The sequence below is a fragment of the Pecten maximus genome, chromosome 9 (assembly GCF_902652985.1).
Source record: "Pecten maximus chromosome 9, xPecMax1.1, whole genome shotgun sequence".
NCBI classification, from domain to species: Eukaryota; Metazoa; Mollusca; class Bivalvia; order Pectinida; family Pectinidae; genus Pecten; species Pecten maximus.
The window spans coordinates 4,199,010-4,216,538 of NC_047023.1; the positions used below are offsets into that span (position 1 = coordinate 4,199,010).

Genomic DNA, 17,529 nt, shown 5'->3' on the forward strand with positions numbered 1-17,529 from the left:
TACACTTAGACACCAACACGTCCAATACACTTAGTTACCAACACGTCCAATACACTTAGTTACCAACACGCACAATACACTTAGTCACCAACACGTCCAATACACTTAGACACCAACACGTCCAATACACTTAGTTACCAACACGTCCAATACACTTAGACTCCAACACGTCCAATACACTTAGTTACCAACACGTCCAATACACTTAGACACCAACACGTCCAATACACTTAGTCACCAACACGTCCAATACACTTAGACACCAACACGTCCAATACACTTAGTCACCAACACGTCCAATACACTTAGTCACCAACACGTCCAATACACTTAGTTACCAACACGTCCAATACACTTAGTTACCAACACGTCCAATACACTTAGTTACCAACACGTCCAATACACTTAGTTACCAACATGTCCAATACACTTAGTCACCAACACGTCCAATACACTTAGTCACCAACACGTCTAATACACTTAGTTACCAACACGTCCAATAAACTAAGTCACCAACACGTCCAATACACTTAGTCACCAACACGTCCAATACACTTAGTTACCAACACGTCCAATACACTTAGTCACCAACACGTCCAATACACTTAGTTACCAACACGTCCAATACACTTAGTTACCAACACGTCCAATACACTTAGTCACCAACACGTCCAATACACTTAGTTACCTGTTTAAACACGTCCAATACACTTAGTCACCAACACGTCCAATACACTTAGTCACCAACACGTTCAATACACTTAGTTACCAACACGTCCAATACACTTAGTCACCAACACGTCCAATACACTTAGTCACCAACACGTTCAATACACTTAGTCACCAACACGTCCAATACACTTAGTTACCAACACGTCCAATACACTTAGTTACCAACACGTCCAATACACTTAGTCACCAACACGTCCAATACACTTAGTTACCAACACGTCCAATACACTTAGTCACCAACACGTTCAATACACTTAGTCACCAACACGTCCAATACACTTAGTCACCAACACGTCCAATACACTTAGTTACCAACACGTCCAATACACTTAGACTCCAACACGTCCAATACACTTAGTCACCAACACGTCCAATACACTTAGTCACCAACACGTCCAATACACTTAGTTACCAACACGTCCAATACACTTAGTCACCAACACGTCCAATACACTTAGTCACCAACACGTCCAATACACTAAGTCACCAACACGTCCAATACACTTAGTCACCAACACGTCCAATACACTTAGTCACCAACACGTCCAATACACTTAGTTACCAACACGTCCAATACACTTAGTTACCAACACGTCCAATACACTTAGTCACCAACACGTCCAATACACTTAGTCACCAACACATCCAATACACTTAGTCACCAACACGTCCAATACACTTAGTCACCAACACGTCCAATACACTTAGTCACCAACACGCACAATACACTTAGTTACCAACACGTCCAATACACTTAGTTACCAACACGTTCAATACACTTAGTCACCAACACGTCCAATACACTTAGACACCAACACGTCCAATACACTTAGTCACCAACACGTCCAATACACTTAGTTACCAACACGTCCAATACACTTAGTCATCAACATGTCCAATACACTTAGTGACCAACACGTCCAATACACTTAGTCACCAACACGTCCAATACACTTAGTTACCAACACGTCCAATACACTTAGTCACCAACACGTCCAATAAACTTAGTTACCAACACGTCCAATACACTTAGTCACCAACACGTCCAATACACTTAGTCACCAACACGTCCAATACACTTAGTCACCAACACGTCCAATACACTTAGTTACCAACATGTCCAATACACTTAGTTACCAACACGTCCAATACACTTAGTTACCAACACGTCCAATACACTTAGTTACCTGTTTAAACACGTCCAATACACTTAGTTACCAACACGTCCAATACACTTAGTCACCAACACGTCCAATAAACTTAGTCACCAACACGTCCAATACACTTAGTCACCAACACGCACAATACACTTAGTTACCAACATGTACAATACATCCAATACACTAAGTTACCAACATGTCCAATACACTTAGTTACCAACACGTCCAATACACTTAGTTACCAACATGTCCAATACACTTAGTCACCAACACGTCCAATACACTTAGTCACCAACACGTCCAATACACTTAGTTACCAACACGTCCAATACACTTAGTTACCAACACGTCCAATACACTTAGTCACCAACACGTCCAATACACTTAGTCACCAACACGTCCAATACACTAGTCACCAACACCTCCAATCAGTTATTCACCAACACGTCCAATACACTTAGTCACCAACACGTCCAATACACTTAGTCACCAACACGTCCAATACACTTAGTCACCAACACGTCCAATACACTTAGTCACCAACACGTCCAATACACTTAGTCACCAACACGTCCAATACACTTAGTCACCAACACGTCCAATACACTAAGTCACCAACACGTCCAATACACTTAGTCACCAACACGTCCAATACACTTAGTTACCAACATGTCCAATACACTTAGTTACCAACACGTCCAATACACTTAGTCACCAACACGTCCAATACACTAAGTCACCAACACGTCCAATACACTTAGTCACCAACACGTTCAATACACTTAGTCACCAACACGTCCAATACACTTAGTCACCAACACGTCCAATACACTTAGTTACCAACACATCCAATAAACTTAGTTACCAACACGTCCAATACACTTAGTTACCAACACGTCCAATACACTTAGTCACCAAAACGTCAAATACACTTAGTCACCAACACGTCCAATACACTTAGTCACCAACACATCCAATACACTTAGTCACCAACACATCCAATACACTTAGTTACCAACACGTCCAATACACTTAGTCACCAACACGTCCAATACACTTAGTTACCAACACGTCCAATACACTTAGTCACCAACACGCACAATACACTTAGTCACCAACATGTTGAATACACTTAGTCACCAACACGTCCAATACACTTAGTTACCAACACGTCCAATACACTTAGTTACCAACACGTCCAATACACTTAGTCACCAACACGTCCAATACACTTAGTTACCAACACGTCCAATACACTTAGTCACCAACACGTCCAATACACTTAGTCACCAACACCTCCAATACACTAGTCACCAACACCTCCAATCAGTTATTCACCAACACGTCCAATACACTTAGTCACCAACACGTCCAATACACTTAGTCACCAACACGTCCAATACACTTAGTCACCAACACGTCCAATACACTTAGTCACCAACACGTCCAATACACTTAGTCACCAACACGTCCAATACACTTAGTCACCAACACGTCCAATACACTTAGTCACCAAAACGTCAAATACACTTAGTCACCAACACGTCCAATACACTTAGTCACCAACACATCCAATACACTTAGTCACCAACACATCCAATACACTTAGTTACCAACACGTCCAATACACTTAGTCACCAACACGTCCAATACACTTAGTTACCAACACGTCCAATACACTTAGTCACCAACACGCACAATACACTTAGTCACCAACATGTTGAATACACTTAGTCACCAACACGTCCAATACACTTAGTTACCAACACGTCCAATACACTTAGTTACCAACACGTCCAATACACTTAGTTACCAACACGTCCAATACACTTAGTCACCAACACGTCCAATACACTTAGTTACCAACACGTCCAATACACTTAGTTACCAACACGTCCAATACACTTAGTTACCAACACGCACAATACACTTAGTCACCAACACGTCCAATACACTTAGTCACCAACATGTTGAATACACTTAGTCACCAACACATCCAATACACTTAGTTACCAACACGTCCAATACACTTAGTTACCAACACGTTCAATACACTTAGTCACCAACACATCCAATACACTTAGTTACCAACACGTCCAATATACTTAGTTACCAACACGTGCAATACACTTAGTTACCAACACGTCCAATACACTTAGTTACCAACACGCACAATACACTTAGTCACCAACACGTCCAATACACTTAGTCACCAACATGTTGAATACACTTAGTCACCAACACGTCCAATACACTTAGTTACCAACACGTCCAATACACTTAGTTACCAACACGTCCAATACACTTAGTCACCAACACGTCCAATACACTTAGTTACCAACACGCACAATACACTTAGTCACCAACACGTCCAATACACTTAGTTACCAACACGTACAATATACTTAGTTACCAACACGTCCAATACACTTAGTTACCAACACGTCCAATACACTTAGTCACCAACACGCACAATACACTTAGTCACCAACACGTCCAATACACTTAGTCACCAACACGTCCAATACACTTAGTTACCAACACGTCCAATACACTTAGTCACCAACACGTACAATACACTTAGTCACCAACACATCCAATACACTTAGTCACCAACACGTCCAATATACTTAGTTACCAACACGTCCAATACACTTAGTTACCAACACGTCCAATACACTTAGTTACCAACACGTCCAATACACTTAGTCACCAACACGTCCAATATACTTAGTTACCAACACGTCCAATACACTTAGTTACCAACACGTCCAATACACTTAGTCACCAACACGTCCAATACACTTAGTTACCAACACGTCCAATACACTTAGTCACCAACACGTCCAATACACTTAGTTACCAACACGTCCAATACACTTAGTCACCAACACATCCAATACACTTAGTCACCAACACGTCCAATATACTTAGTTACCAACACGTCCAATACACTTAGTCACCAACACGCACAATACACTTAGTCACCAACACGTCCAATACACTTAGTTACCAACATGTCCAATACACTTAGTCATCAACACGTCCAATACACTTAGTCACCAACACGTCCAATACACTTAGTTACCAACACGTCCAATACACTTAGTTACCAAAACGTCCAAAACACTTAGTTACCAACACGTCCAATACACTTAGTCACCAACACGTCCAATACACTTAGTCACCAACACGTCCAATACACTTAGACACCAACACGTCCAATACACTTTGTCACCAACACGTCCAATACACTTAGTTACCAACACGTCCAATACACTTAGTCACCAACACGTCCAATACACTAAGTCACCAACACGTCCAATACACTTAGTCACCAACACGTTCAATACACTTAGTCACCAACACGTCCAATACACTTAGTCACCAACACGTCCAATACACTTAGTTACCAACACATCCAATAAACTTAGTTACCAACACGTCCAATACACTTAGTTACCAACACGTCCAATACACTTAGTCACCAAAACGTCAAATACACTTAGTCACCAACACGTCCAATACACTTAGTCACCAACACATCCAATACACTTAGTCACCAACACATCCAATACACTTAGTTACCAACACGTCCAATACACTTAGTCACCAACACGTCCAATACACTTAGTTACCAACACGTCCAATACACTTAGTCACCAACACGCACAATACACTTAGTCACCAACATGTTGAATACACTTAGTCACCAACACGTCCAATACACTTAGTTACCAACACGTCCAATACACTTAGTTACCAACACGTCCAATACACTTAGTCACCAACACGTCCAATACACTTAGTTACCAACACGTCCAATACACTTAGTCACCAACACGTCCAATACACTTAGTCACCAACACCTCCAATACACTAGTCACCAACACCTCCAATCAGTTATTCACCAACACGTCCAATACACTTAGTCACCAACACGTCCAATACACTTAGTCACCAACACGTCCAATACACTTAGTCACCAACACGTCCAATACACTTAGTCACCAACACGTCCAATACACTTAGTCACCAACACGTCCAATACACTTAGTCACCAACACGTCCAATACACTTAGTCACCAAAACGTCAAATACACTTAGTCACCAACACGTCCAATACACTTAGTCACCAACACATCCAATACACTTAGTCACCAACACATCCAATACACTTAGTTACCAACACGTCCAATACACTTAGTCACCAACACGTCCAATACACTTAGTTACCAACACGTCCAATACACTTAGTCACCAACACGCACAATACACTTAGTCACCAACATGTTGAATACACTTAGTCACCAACACGTCCAATACACTTAGTTACCAACACGTCCAATACACTTAGTTACCAACACGTCCAATACACTTAGTTACCAACACGTCCAATACACTTAGTCACCAACACGTCCAATACACTTAGTTACCAACACGTCCAATACACTTAGTTACCAACACGTCCAATACACTTAGTTACCAACACGCACAATACACTTAGTCACCAACACGTCCAATACACTTAGTCACCAACATGTTGAATACACTTAGTCACCAACACATCCAATACACTTAGTTACCAACACGTCCAATACACTTAGTTACCAACACGTTCAATACACTTAGTCACCAACACATCCAATACACTTAGTTACCAACACGTCCAATATACTTAGTTACCAACACGTGCAATACACTTAGTTACCAACACGTCCAATACACTTAGTTACCAACACGCACAATACACTTAGTCACCAACACGTCCAATACACTTAGTCACCAACATGTTGAATACACTTAGTCACCAACACGTCCAATACACTTAGTTACCAACACGTCCAATACACTTAGTTACCAACACGTCCAATACACTTAGTCACCAACACGTCCAATACACTTAGTTACCAACACGCACAATACACTTAGTCACCAACACGTCCAATACACTTAGTTACCAACACGTACAATATACTTAGTTACCAACACGTCCAATACACTTAGTTACCAACACGTCCAATACACTTAGTCACCAACACGCACAATACACTTAGTCACCAACACGTCCAATACACTTAGTCACCAACACGTCCAATACACTTAGTCACCAACACGTCCAATACACTTAGTTACCAACACGTCCAATACACTTAGTCACCAACACATCCAATACACTTAGTCACCAACACGTCCAATATACTTAGTCACCAACACGTCCAATACACTTAGTTACCAACACGTCCAATACACTTAGTTACCAACACGTCCAATACACTTAGTCACCAACACGTCCAATATACTTAGTTACCAACACGTCCAATACACTTAGTTACCAACACGCACAATACACTTAGTCACCAACACGTCCAATACACTTAGTTACCAACACGTACAATATACTTAGTTACCAACACGTCCAATACACTTAGTTACCAACACGTCCAATACACTTAGTCACCAACACGCACAATACACTTAGTCACCAACACGTCCAATACACTTAGTCACCAACACGTCCAATACACTTAGTCACCAACACGTCCAATACACTTAGTTACCAACACGTCCAATACACTTAGTCACCAACACATCCAATACACTTAGTCACCAACACGTCCAATATACTTAGTTACCAACACGTCCAATACACTTAGTTACCAACACGTCCAATACACTTAGTTACCAACACGTCCAATACACTTAGTCACCAACACGTCCAATACACTTAGTTACCAACACGTCCAATACACTTAGTTACCAACACGTCCAATACACTTAGTTACCAACACGTCCAATACACTTAGTCACCAACACGTCCAATACACTTAGTTACCAACACGTCCAATACACTTAGTCACCAACACGTCCAATACACTTAGTTACCAACACGTCCAATACACTTAGTCACCAACACATCCAATACACTTAGTCACCAACACGTCCAATATACTTAGTTACCAACACGTCCAATACACTTAGTCACCAACACGCACAATACACTTAGTCACCAACACGTCCAATACACTTAGTTACCAACATGTCCAATACACTTAGTCATCAACACGTCCAATACACTTAGTCACCAACACGTCCAATACACTTAGTTACCAACACGTCCAATACACTTAGTTACCAAAACGTCCAAAACACTTAGTTACCAACACGTCCAATACACTTAGTCACCAACACGTCCAATACACTTAGTCACCAACACGTCCAATACACTTAGACACCAACACGTCCAATACACTTTGTCACCAACACGTCCAATACACTTAGTTACCAACACGTCCAATACACTTAGTCACCAACACGCACAATACACTTAGTTACCAACACGTCCAATACACTTAGTCACCAACACGTCCAATACACTTAGTCACCAACATGTTGAATACACTTAGTAAATGACTTAAATAACATATTTTTACATTGATAATATTACTAGCAAAGTGTAGAAGAAGTAATATACATGTTGATGGGAGGATATGGGAGAGACCATATCTACCTGTGGGTGATACAGGTTCTGTGTAGTTGAGATCACCTTTGTTGATGGGGAGGATATGGGAGAGACCATATCTACCTGTGGATGATACAGGTTCTGAGATCACCTATGTTGATGGGGAGGATATGGGAGAGACCATATCTACCTGTGGGGGGATACAGGTTCTGAGATCACCTATGTTGATGGGGAGGATATGGGAGAGACCATATCTACCTGTGGGTGATACCAGGGTCCCTGTTTGTGCCACAGTTAATGCCACCCGCGGCACAGTTGTTACAGAGGTGGCAGCGTAGTGAAGTCGTTAGTTGTGTGTTTCGTTGTACCGTCAGCGGGGCAGCTCCGTCCATTCGGTAGTCACTCTGGACCAGATTGGTCATATCCATGTGATTTGGTACCAGAGATTGACGATTTAGAGTCACTGCAAAATATTTACATAACACAGTTATGGATTTGTGGTATAGATAATTTCATAACTTATAACATCTGATCTTTATCAGAGTATCAGAACTGATTTACATGGAACAATCTTTTTTTCTCTTTGAAAATTTTTTATTTTTCCTTCCAAAAAAATATACAAAAAAATTTCAATAACACAACTTTCACACTCAGTTCCTCACAGACATAATTATGAATATGCAAGTACAGAATGTATTTAGAACACTATAAGTTGTTCGATAAAGTAAATTAAGTATCTGATATAACCATACAGTGTAAAACCATTAATACATCGTACATAGGTATAACAAATCAGGCAGCAATTAGGCTGTTTACTTAATTGAAAACTTCTACAGCAATTTCATCCAAATGTAATTTCTAATGCCAGACATCATTTTTGTGAATTTGAGGTTCAAAATCAGAATGAAACTCAATTTTTATCTCTTTTATTTACTACTTTAAAGCATCATTACTAATTACTTAAATATAGCCCCCCCCCCCCCTCCCCTCGCCTACCCCACTCCCCACACACACTTGAATGATCTGTTGAGACTGTATTTAATACACACCAGACTTCGTATGAGCTCACCTGAGTTTATAGTGGCAAATTCTTCCTTTGTAATTATGAAGCCTTTCTTTGACTTCTTGCAGACAATTTGGCTGTCTTTTTCCGATAAATGGTTGAACTGGAACTCCGACATGTGGCAGCAGTTTTTGGAGGCACTGACGGCCAGCCTTCGGTCTCTGGTAGGATTACATACCTGACAGCACACGGTTTTCTACACAAAAATAATATTAGAGTTATCTCCCTTGATTATATTTCAATTAGCATTATTACATTATCTTACAACTTACATGTGTAAGGTCATTTATATACAATATCACATATATAATCTAGGATACATTTGTTTTATAAACTTTCAAAAATATTAAAACTTGTTATCATCATACTAACTGTGTTCAATTTTTTTTATAACTGAAAATATTCCCATGAATCAATATGACAATCACCACGAAAAATAAAAACAATTTTTGTTATTGTTATCACTAACTGTAAGTATTGGTTGATTTTAGTCTACCAAGATATCTGGGGGCTGTAAGGGTTCACATACAAAACTACCTTTAGGAGTTTAGAAAAGAAAATGCTATTCTTTTTTTTATTAAATAAGAGTTAATTTTATATAATAAGCGTATGACACAGTAAATGAAGTATTAAAAATATGACTAGTAATACAAACTCACAATCACAATACCCCCCCCAATATAGTTGGACCATGAACTGTGACTCTGTAGTATATAACATAATCAGAGAAACTCACTGATGCATAAATTTTCTTGGAAATCAACATCCCTGTCAAAATCGTTGTGATGTTGTTGAAGGTGACAGTTAGAGAGTCGATCATGGAGCTGTTCACAACACGAGCACTGATTGAAATGGTGGGCAAATCTGTAATATCAATGTTTGTTGTTAGCATATCATGTCAGCCATCATTGAACACGTTCATGATTATAACACTAGAAACCTTTCATTATACTGATGTAACCTATACCATTGTCTATGAGATTTAAGGTAGGAAAACACTGCTCTTTCTGGTAAGATTTACATCCAGCATCTGATACATCTATATATGATACACAATGAGCTATTGTCTTTACCTTTATTGATCTCGTTAGTGAGGAGTTCGACCAGGACCATGACAGGACCCTGATAAAGGACGAGGCCCGATTTCCATAACAACATAAGCTGAGACGTCTCCTGTAACCTTCTGTTAAAATGATAAAGAAACAACAAGTGAACAATACAATAACATTACATAATATTGTTTACCTGTTACATGTATTGTTTACCTGTATTATGTAGTTTACCTGTTACATGTATTGTTTACCTGTATTAAGTATTGTTTACCTGTATTATGTATTGTTTACCTGTATTATGTATTGTTCACCTGTATTATGTATTGTTTACCTGTTACATGTATTGTTTACCTGTATTATGTATTGTTTACCTGTGTTATGTATTGTTTACCTGTGTTATGTATTGTTTACCTGTATTATGTAGTTTATCTGTTACATGTATTGTTTACCTGTATTATGTATTGTTTACCTGTATTATGTAGTTTATCTGTGTTATGTATTGTTTACCTGTATAACGTATTGTTTACCTTATTATGTATTGTTTACCTTATTATGTATTGTTTACCTGTATAACGTATTGTTTACCTGTATCATGTATTGTTTACCTGTATTATGTATTGTTTACCAGTATAATGTAAGGTTTACCTGTATTATGTATTGTTTACCTGTATTATGTATTGTTTACCTGTATTTTGTATTGTTTACCTGTATTAAGTATTGTTCACCTGTATTATGTATTGTTTACCTGTATTTTGTATTGTTTACCTGTATTATGTATTGTTTACCTGTATTATGAATCATTTACCTGTATTATGTATTGTATACCTGTATTAAGTATTGTTTACCGGTATTATGTATTGTTTACCTGTATTAAGTATTGTTTACCTGTATTATGTATTGTTTACCTGTATTATGTATTGTTTACCTGTATTATGAATCATTTACCTGTATTATGTATTGTATACCTGTATTATGTATTGTTTACCTGTATCATGTATTGTATACCTGTAATATGTATTGTTAACCAGTAACATGCATTGTTTACCTGTTTAATGTATTGTTTACCTGTATTATGTATTTTCTACCTGTGCTACATATTGTTTATGTAATTTTCTAAGTAATAATTTACCTTTGGAAGCATGGAAAGAAGAGCTGAGGTAGACTAGGGAAGGTGAAGTAAACATCTCTCTGTTGTTCTCCCTCAGGTAACCCTGGTGTCCATACCTCGTCCTGTGTACAGATGATACCATGTAGACTACTAGTTGTGAATTAAGTTTTTCTAACAAATATCGTAACAAAATCTATATAAAACCATAATGTCTCTCTGAAATAAATGTTATGACAGAAATTTGATAGGGCAAAAATTAAGGAATAAATAGAGTAAGGTCTATATATATATCAGATAATTCCTGAATTTGTTGGTGGTAGATATACACAGCATAAACACTTTCTATGATGTGACATTATCTTATACTTACCAGAGGAGCAGCTGGGCTGTCTGGGAGGTCATTAGTCATTACATAGATGAGAGGATCTGCAAACTTTGGATCCTTCATAGGCCAAGGAAATCTAAATATCATTCCCATGTCCAATAGGATTTCTAGAAATGTATTTCTCTGAGCCTGGAAAAAGGTTAAATTACAAAAACTTTCAGTGTACAATAAAATGATAATGACAACTTATACAATACAAGCTGTAGCATGACAGACAGGTATGTATTAGTACCTGTATAGACAGGTGTGTATTAGTACCTGTATTGACAGGTGTGTTTCAGTACCTGTATAGACAGGTGTGAATTGATACCTGCATGGACAGGTGTGTATTGGTACATTAAATTTTGTATTACAGAATATTGTAGAGAAGCAGAAATTACAAGTCTAATTTAATTAGATTACGTTGCCTCCACAAGGCTTCTGAAGCAAAAATCTTACAAGTAAATATCCTGACCCTGACCGAATCTAGTGATTCATCACATGACCTTCCTTCCTGTATATTTCCATAATCATGATGTTAAATCCTACATATAGTGAAGGGGAAATTATAAGTGTGATATTTCTGGGGCATAAAGTGTCAATTCAAGGGAGATAATGCCGAAATACAAAATGTTCAAATTGAAACAAATCATGCACAGCAAAATAACTAAGGTATATCTTATCTATGCTAAGTAGCTGGGGCATCTTTATGAAGTTTATAGAGCAGAAATTTAAATTGACCAAAGGCAACTGTTCCAGCAAAATTCATCAAACGACATACCTGTGTAACCTAATCAGATACCTATATTGAGTCAACAGGTATGGACTGGTTTTCTACCTGTAAATGTGGGCCTACCTCTTTGCCAGTACTGAAGCGATTTTTGTAGAAATCTTCTTTCCTCCATGAGGGTATGTCTTGCCCTAGCCAGGGGATGTCGGTCAGACGCGGGGCTTTGGACCCCAGGTTGGTAAGGCTTGGCAGCTTGGCTATGTCTTGGACCATCGGCTTTTTATCAATATGAGGAAAGTACAGACAATTTCCCTAAATTAAATAAAAAATAGTATTTAGTACAAAGCACAAGAATAACATATTTGGGTATTTTTTATATGGCATAACCTGAAATTTCTTGAAATACCAAATATAACAAAAATGTTTTTAATACAAAGCACAAGAATAACATATTGAGGTATTTCTTTATATGGCATAACCTGAAATTTCTTGAAATGAACAAATATATCTTTTATGCATTCAAAACATGATTAAAAATGGACAGATTTTATCCAATTACTTGAAGCTAGAGATATGTCATATTCTCAATTAGGATCCTTCAGAAACAATGAAGAACCTACCTAATATAAAACAATACCAACAGCTATATGTCAATAAATAGATTAACAATGTACAAAGTTGGAGTGAAATCTATGTTAAAGAAGATATTGCCATAGTCTGAAAGTATTGATTCAGGATATAGGTATCAGAAAATGGTACTTCAATGAAGTACTTATATCTAAATTTGTTGTGAAGAATTGCAATATTGTACAAGAACATTCACAACCAATACCAAAAAAAAAATGGGGAAAGATCCATAAAGAACTTTCAGCAATAGTGATGTAAAACTTCAACAGTCAAAATTCAAAATGGCCACCTGTCGTCCATTTTGTTTTAGATTAATCTCAAAATTGATCTTGCAAAAAAAGGGAGTTATTACAGGACAGGTTTTATATATGAAATGAAGAAATATCCATGAAGAACTCTCTGAGAAATAGAGATAACATACTTCAAAATTAAACAAGAGGCCCAAGGGCCTTAATGATCATCTAACTCTATATTAAAGACCCTTTATGGTTGCCATCTTGGAATTTGGATCAACCCGAAAAATAACAACACTTGATCAAGACTATCTCAAGGTCATTTCAGGTAAGTTAGAGCTGAATACCACAGGTGGAGTTTGAGATGAAGTTTGAAATAGGTGTTGTTCAGGAAAAACATGATTGCACAATCATGTTACAAAATGGCCGCGTTGACTGCTATGTCAAAGTTTTTACAAGGCTAAAAAAATAACAACACTTTGTTGGCTCTCCTTCCTTAACATCCTCACCAATTTCCAGCTCAATTGCACCTGTGGAACTGGAGAAGAAGTTTAAAATGTGTTTTTCAAGATGGTTGCCATGGCGGCCATCTTTGATTTCTGACATACCTGAAAAATAACAACACTTCCTAAGGACCATCCCAGCATCATTTCAGGCAAGTTTCAGCTCAATCCCACTGTTGGAATTTGAGAAGAAGTTTGAAATGTGAAACATGATAACTATAGGTCATCCTGACCCTTTGGGTCAGATGACCTAAAAATCAATTAATATGCCCTCCCATTGGCCATTTTGTTTTCCTGACAAGACTTAGACCAAGGGGAACCTAAATATGAAGTCTGAGACATATCCTTCAATATACTTTTCAAAACCATAGTGATAAAAACTTGAACTGACAATATCAAAGATAGCCATCTGTCAGCCATTTTGTTTCCCTAACCAGACCCAACATATAATGGGTACAAAAAGGGACCAAGGAGAATCTACATATGAAATTTGAGAAATAAGTTCTTCTGACGGACGGACGACAGACGATGGACAACAGATGGTGGATGATGGACAGACAAATAGCCTGGCATCTCATGATAGCTGGGCAGGCTTAAAATGATTATTCCTACTTAGCCATATTGTAAATCTTTAATTTACCAAAATTTAGATGATTTCAAGATAAATGACATTTTCCTCAGATTTAATCCATATCTATTCACCTGAGTGTGAAGTACGTCCATAGCCTTGTTCATGCCAACGCTTCCACTGTCAGGGTCAATCTGTTTAAGGACCTCGGCTGGGAAGACCTTTGTATCCTTAAACACTTCTAAAGGAGAAATGATCGTTGGGAATTGGCCACCCATGATGGCATCGAAGACTGATATTGTTTCCTGATAAAACCTGGTGCAATGCCACGGGAATATGTTCCTCAGAGTATCCGTGGCCGGCTGAAGGAAAGATTCTTTGCTCTTTTTCTAGCAAAAATAAAACAAAAACAACAACATTATTTCATTTTAGATAAAACAATCATGAGACAGCTTGAAGTTGACAAAAACAAAAGATAATTAAATTCACTATTCATCTTAACACATCAGACAAAAAAGGTGGTTTTTACAGAAATATTGATTTACAGAGAAAGTATTGGGACTGCATGTTCTTCCCTCAAACCTACACAGCTGCCACGACAAAGAACTCTTCTGAGTACCCGAACAGTATCAAAGGGCAGTAACTCTGTTTACAGATGTAGGGTTATACAGGATATTAGCTATGTCTCTGACAGTATCAAAGGGCAGTAACTCTGTATACAAATGTAGAGTTACAGATATTTACTATGTCCCTGACAGTATCAAAGGGCAGTAACTCTATATACAGATGTAGGAAAACAGATAAAAGCTATGTCCCTGACAGTATCAAAGGGCAGTAACTCTATATACAGATGTAGGATAACAGATAAAAGCTATATCCCTGACAGTATCAAAGGGCAGTAACTCTGTATACAGATGTAGAGTTACAGATATTTACTATGTCCCTGACAGTATCAAAGGGCAGTAACTCTGTATACAGATGTAGGGTTACAGATATTTACTATGTCCCTGACAGTATCAAAGGGCAGTAACTCTGTATACAGATGTAGAGTTACAGATATTTACTATGTCCCTGACAGTATCAAAGGGCAGTAACTCTGTATACAGATGTAGGGTTATAGGATATTAGCTATGTCTCTGACAGTATCAAAGGGCAGTAACTCTGTATACAGATGTAGGGTTACAGACATTAGCTATATCTCTGACAGTATCAAAGGGCAGTAACTCTGTATACAGATGTAGGGTTACAGACATTAGCTATATCCCTGACAGTATCAAAGGGCAGTAACTCTGTATACAGATGTAGCGTTACAGATATTTACTATGTCCCTGACAGTATCAAAGGGCTGTAACTCTGTATACAGATGTAGAGTTACAGATATTTACTATGTCCCTGACAGTATCAAAGGGCTGTAACTCTGTATACAGATGTAGAGTTACAGATACTTACTATGTCCCTGACAGTATCAAAGGGCAGTAACTCTGTATACAGATGTAGGGTTATAGGATATTAGCTATGTCTCTGACAGTATCAAAGGGCAGTAACTCTGTATACAGATGTAGGGTTACAGACATTAGCTATATCTCTGACAGTATCAAAGGGCAGTAACTCTGTATACAGATGTAGGGTTATAGGACATTAGCTATGTCCCTGACAGTATCAAAGGGCAGTAACTCTGTATACAGATATAGGGTTATAGGCTATTAGCTATGTCCCTGACAGTATTAAAGGACATTTACTCTGTATAAAACATGCTACAGTTGGTTTTATTGTAATCTCTTCAAAGTGAGAATTATCATTAAGATTAAAGATTAATCAACTTTCACTATGTGACAATATCAGACAGATCTGTGTATTTTACAACATAAGACATCAAACCAACTTTATGGAGACAGCAGATTTATTTGAAAATATTTTATTGTCAAAAGTACAAAGGGATTTGGCAAAAGTTTTTGCAACTTATCAACGCCCTTGACAGCAGATAAGGAATGGTTTGAGAGATTATTTTGTTGAAAATAACTTACCAAATCTGTTGTCAACAAAGTTGGACTGGAGGCTGATGGGGTTGAACTAATTAAATGCTGAAAAGACAAATGATATTGTTCTCATGTTGGATGATAGAAATCTCATAAAGGAAATTTCTAATTCAACAGTCCCACAGCAATATATGCCCGGCTAGTTGATGTATCGAATTACAAAAAATGTAACACTGCCCTATTCAAATAAACCAAGATCAACATCACCACAACATCTAAACATTTTTATGTCACCTTAAACCAAAGTGACTTGTTCCCATCCCATGGTCCATATATACAATGTACATGTATCATATGTAATATATATACCTATATGGACCATTGGTTGGCCCCGATATCCATGCCAATTCCCCATGACTTAATTAAACCAGATCAAAATTATTACTCTCATTAAACATCTCTCTGTGTTACAAATAAACAGAATAAAAAATACACTAAAGAAACGAACACTCAAAATGAAATTCTTCGATATAAGATATTTCTGAACACTTTTTTGTGCTACCTATACTGAATTCACAGATTGTACCTTAGTCTTGTTGGACAAGAGAGTTTGGACGTTGCGCAGCAGTGTTTGACCAATGCCCACTTCAGTCTGAGCTTGAAAATTATACTTCTTTATTACAGCCATGTCTTCCTTTCTATGATTAAAAAAAAATAGAATAGAGTCATCATAAGTGTCACCAAAATCTTTACTGTAATTACACATTAAACGTCACCAAAATCTTTACTGTAATTACACATTAAACGTCACCAAAATCTTTACTGTAATTACACATTAAAATTGAATGATTAGCACCAGAGAATGTATAACCATTGTTAAAGTCATGAAATCAATCCTAGGTTCTTATTCTATCAGAGACAGGAAAATAGGGTCCACAAACAACCAGAAT

The 17,529-nt window shown here is 37.8% G+C and overlaps 1 protein-coding gene across 3 annotated transcripts in view; it reads right to left on the minus strand.

The window, feature by feature from the left end:
- LOC117334433 overlaps nucleotides 1–17,529 on the minus strand; it is a 106,412-nt gene that overhangs the window by 58,076 nt on the left and 30,807 nt on the right. For all 3 annotated transcript variants that reach the window (XR_004534170.1, XR_004534171.1, XM_033894059.1), the window contains exons 13-22: nucleotides 17,166–17,277; nucleotides 16,628–16,684; nucleotides 14,738–14,992; nucleotides 12,799–12,984; nucleotides 11,949–12,092; nucleotides 11,600–11,700; nucleotides 10,492–10,601; nucleotides 10,155–10,282; nucleotides 9,425–9,614; nucleotides 8,614–8,818 (exon numbers count right to left, since the gene is read on the minus strand). Coding sequence is in view for 1 of the 3 variants with exons in the window: in XM_033894059.1 (XP_033749950.1) it covers nucleotides 8,614–8,818; nucleotides 9,425–9,614; nucleotides 10,155–10,282; nucleotides 10,492–10,601; nucleotides 11,600–11,700; nucleotides 11,949–12,092; nucleotides 12,799–12,984; nucleotides 14,738–14,992; nucleotides 16,628–16,684; nucleotides 17,166–17,277 (1,488 nt within the window). In the remaining 2 variants the exon portion in view is untranslated. The remainder of the gene's footprint in view (nucleotides 1–8,613; nucleotides 8,819–9,424; nucleotides 9,615–10,154; nucleotides 10,283–10,491; nucleotides 10,602–11,599; nucleotides 11,701–11,948; nucleotides 12,093–12,798; nucleotides 12,985–14,737; nucleotides 14,993–16,627; nucleotides 16,685–17,165; nucleotides 17,278–17,529) is intronic.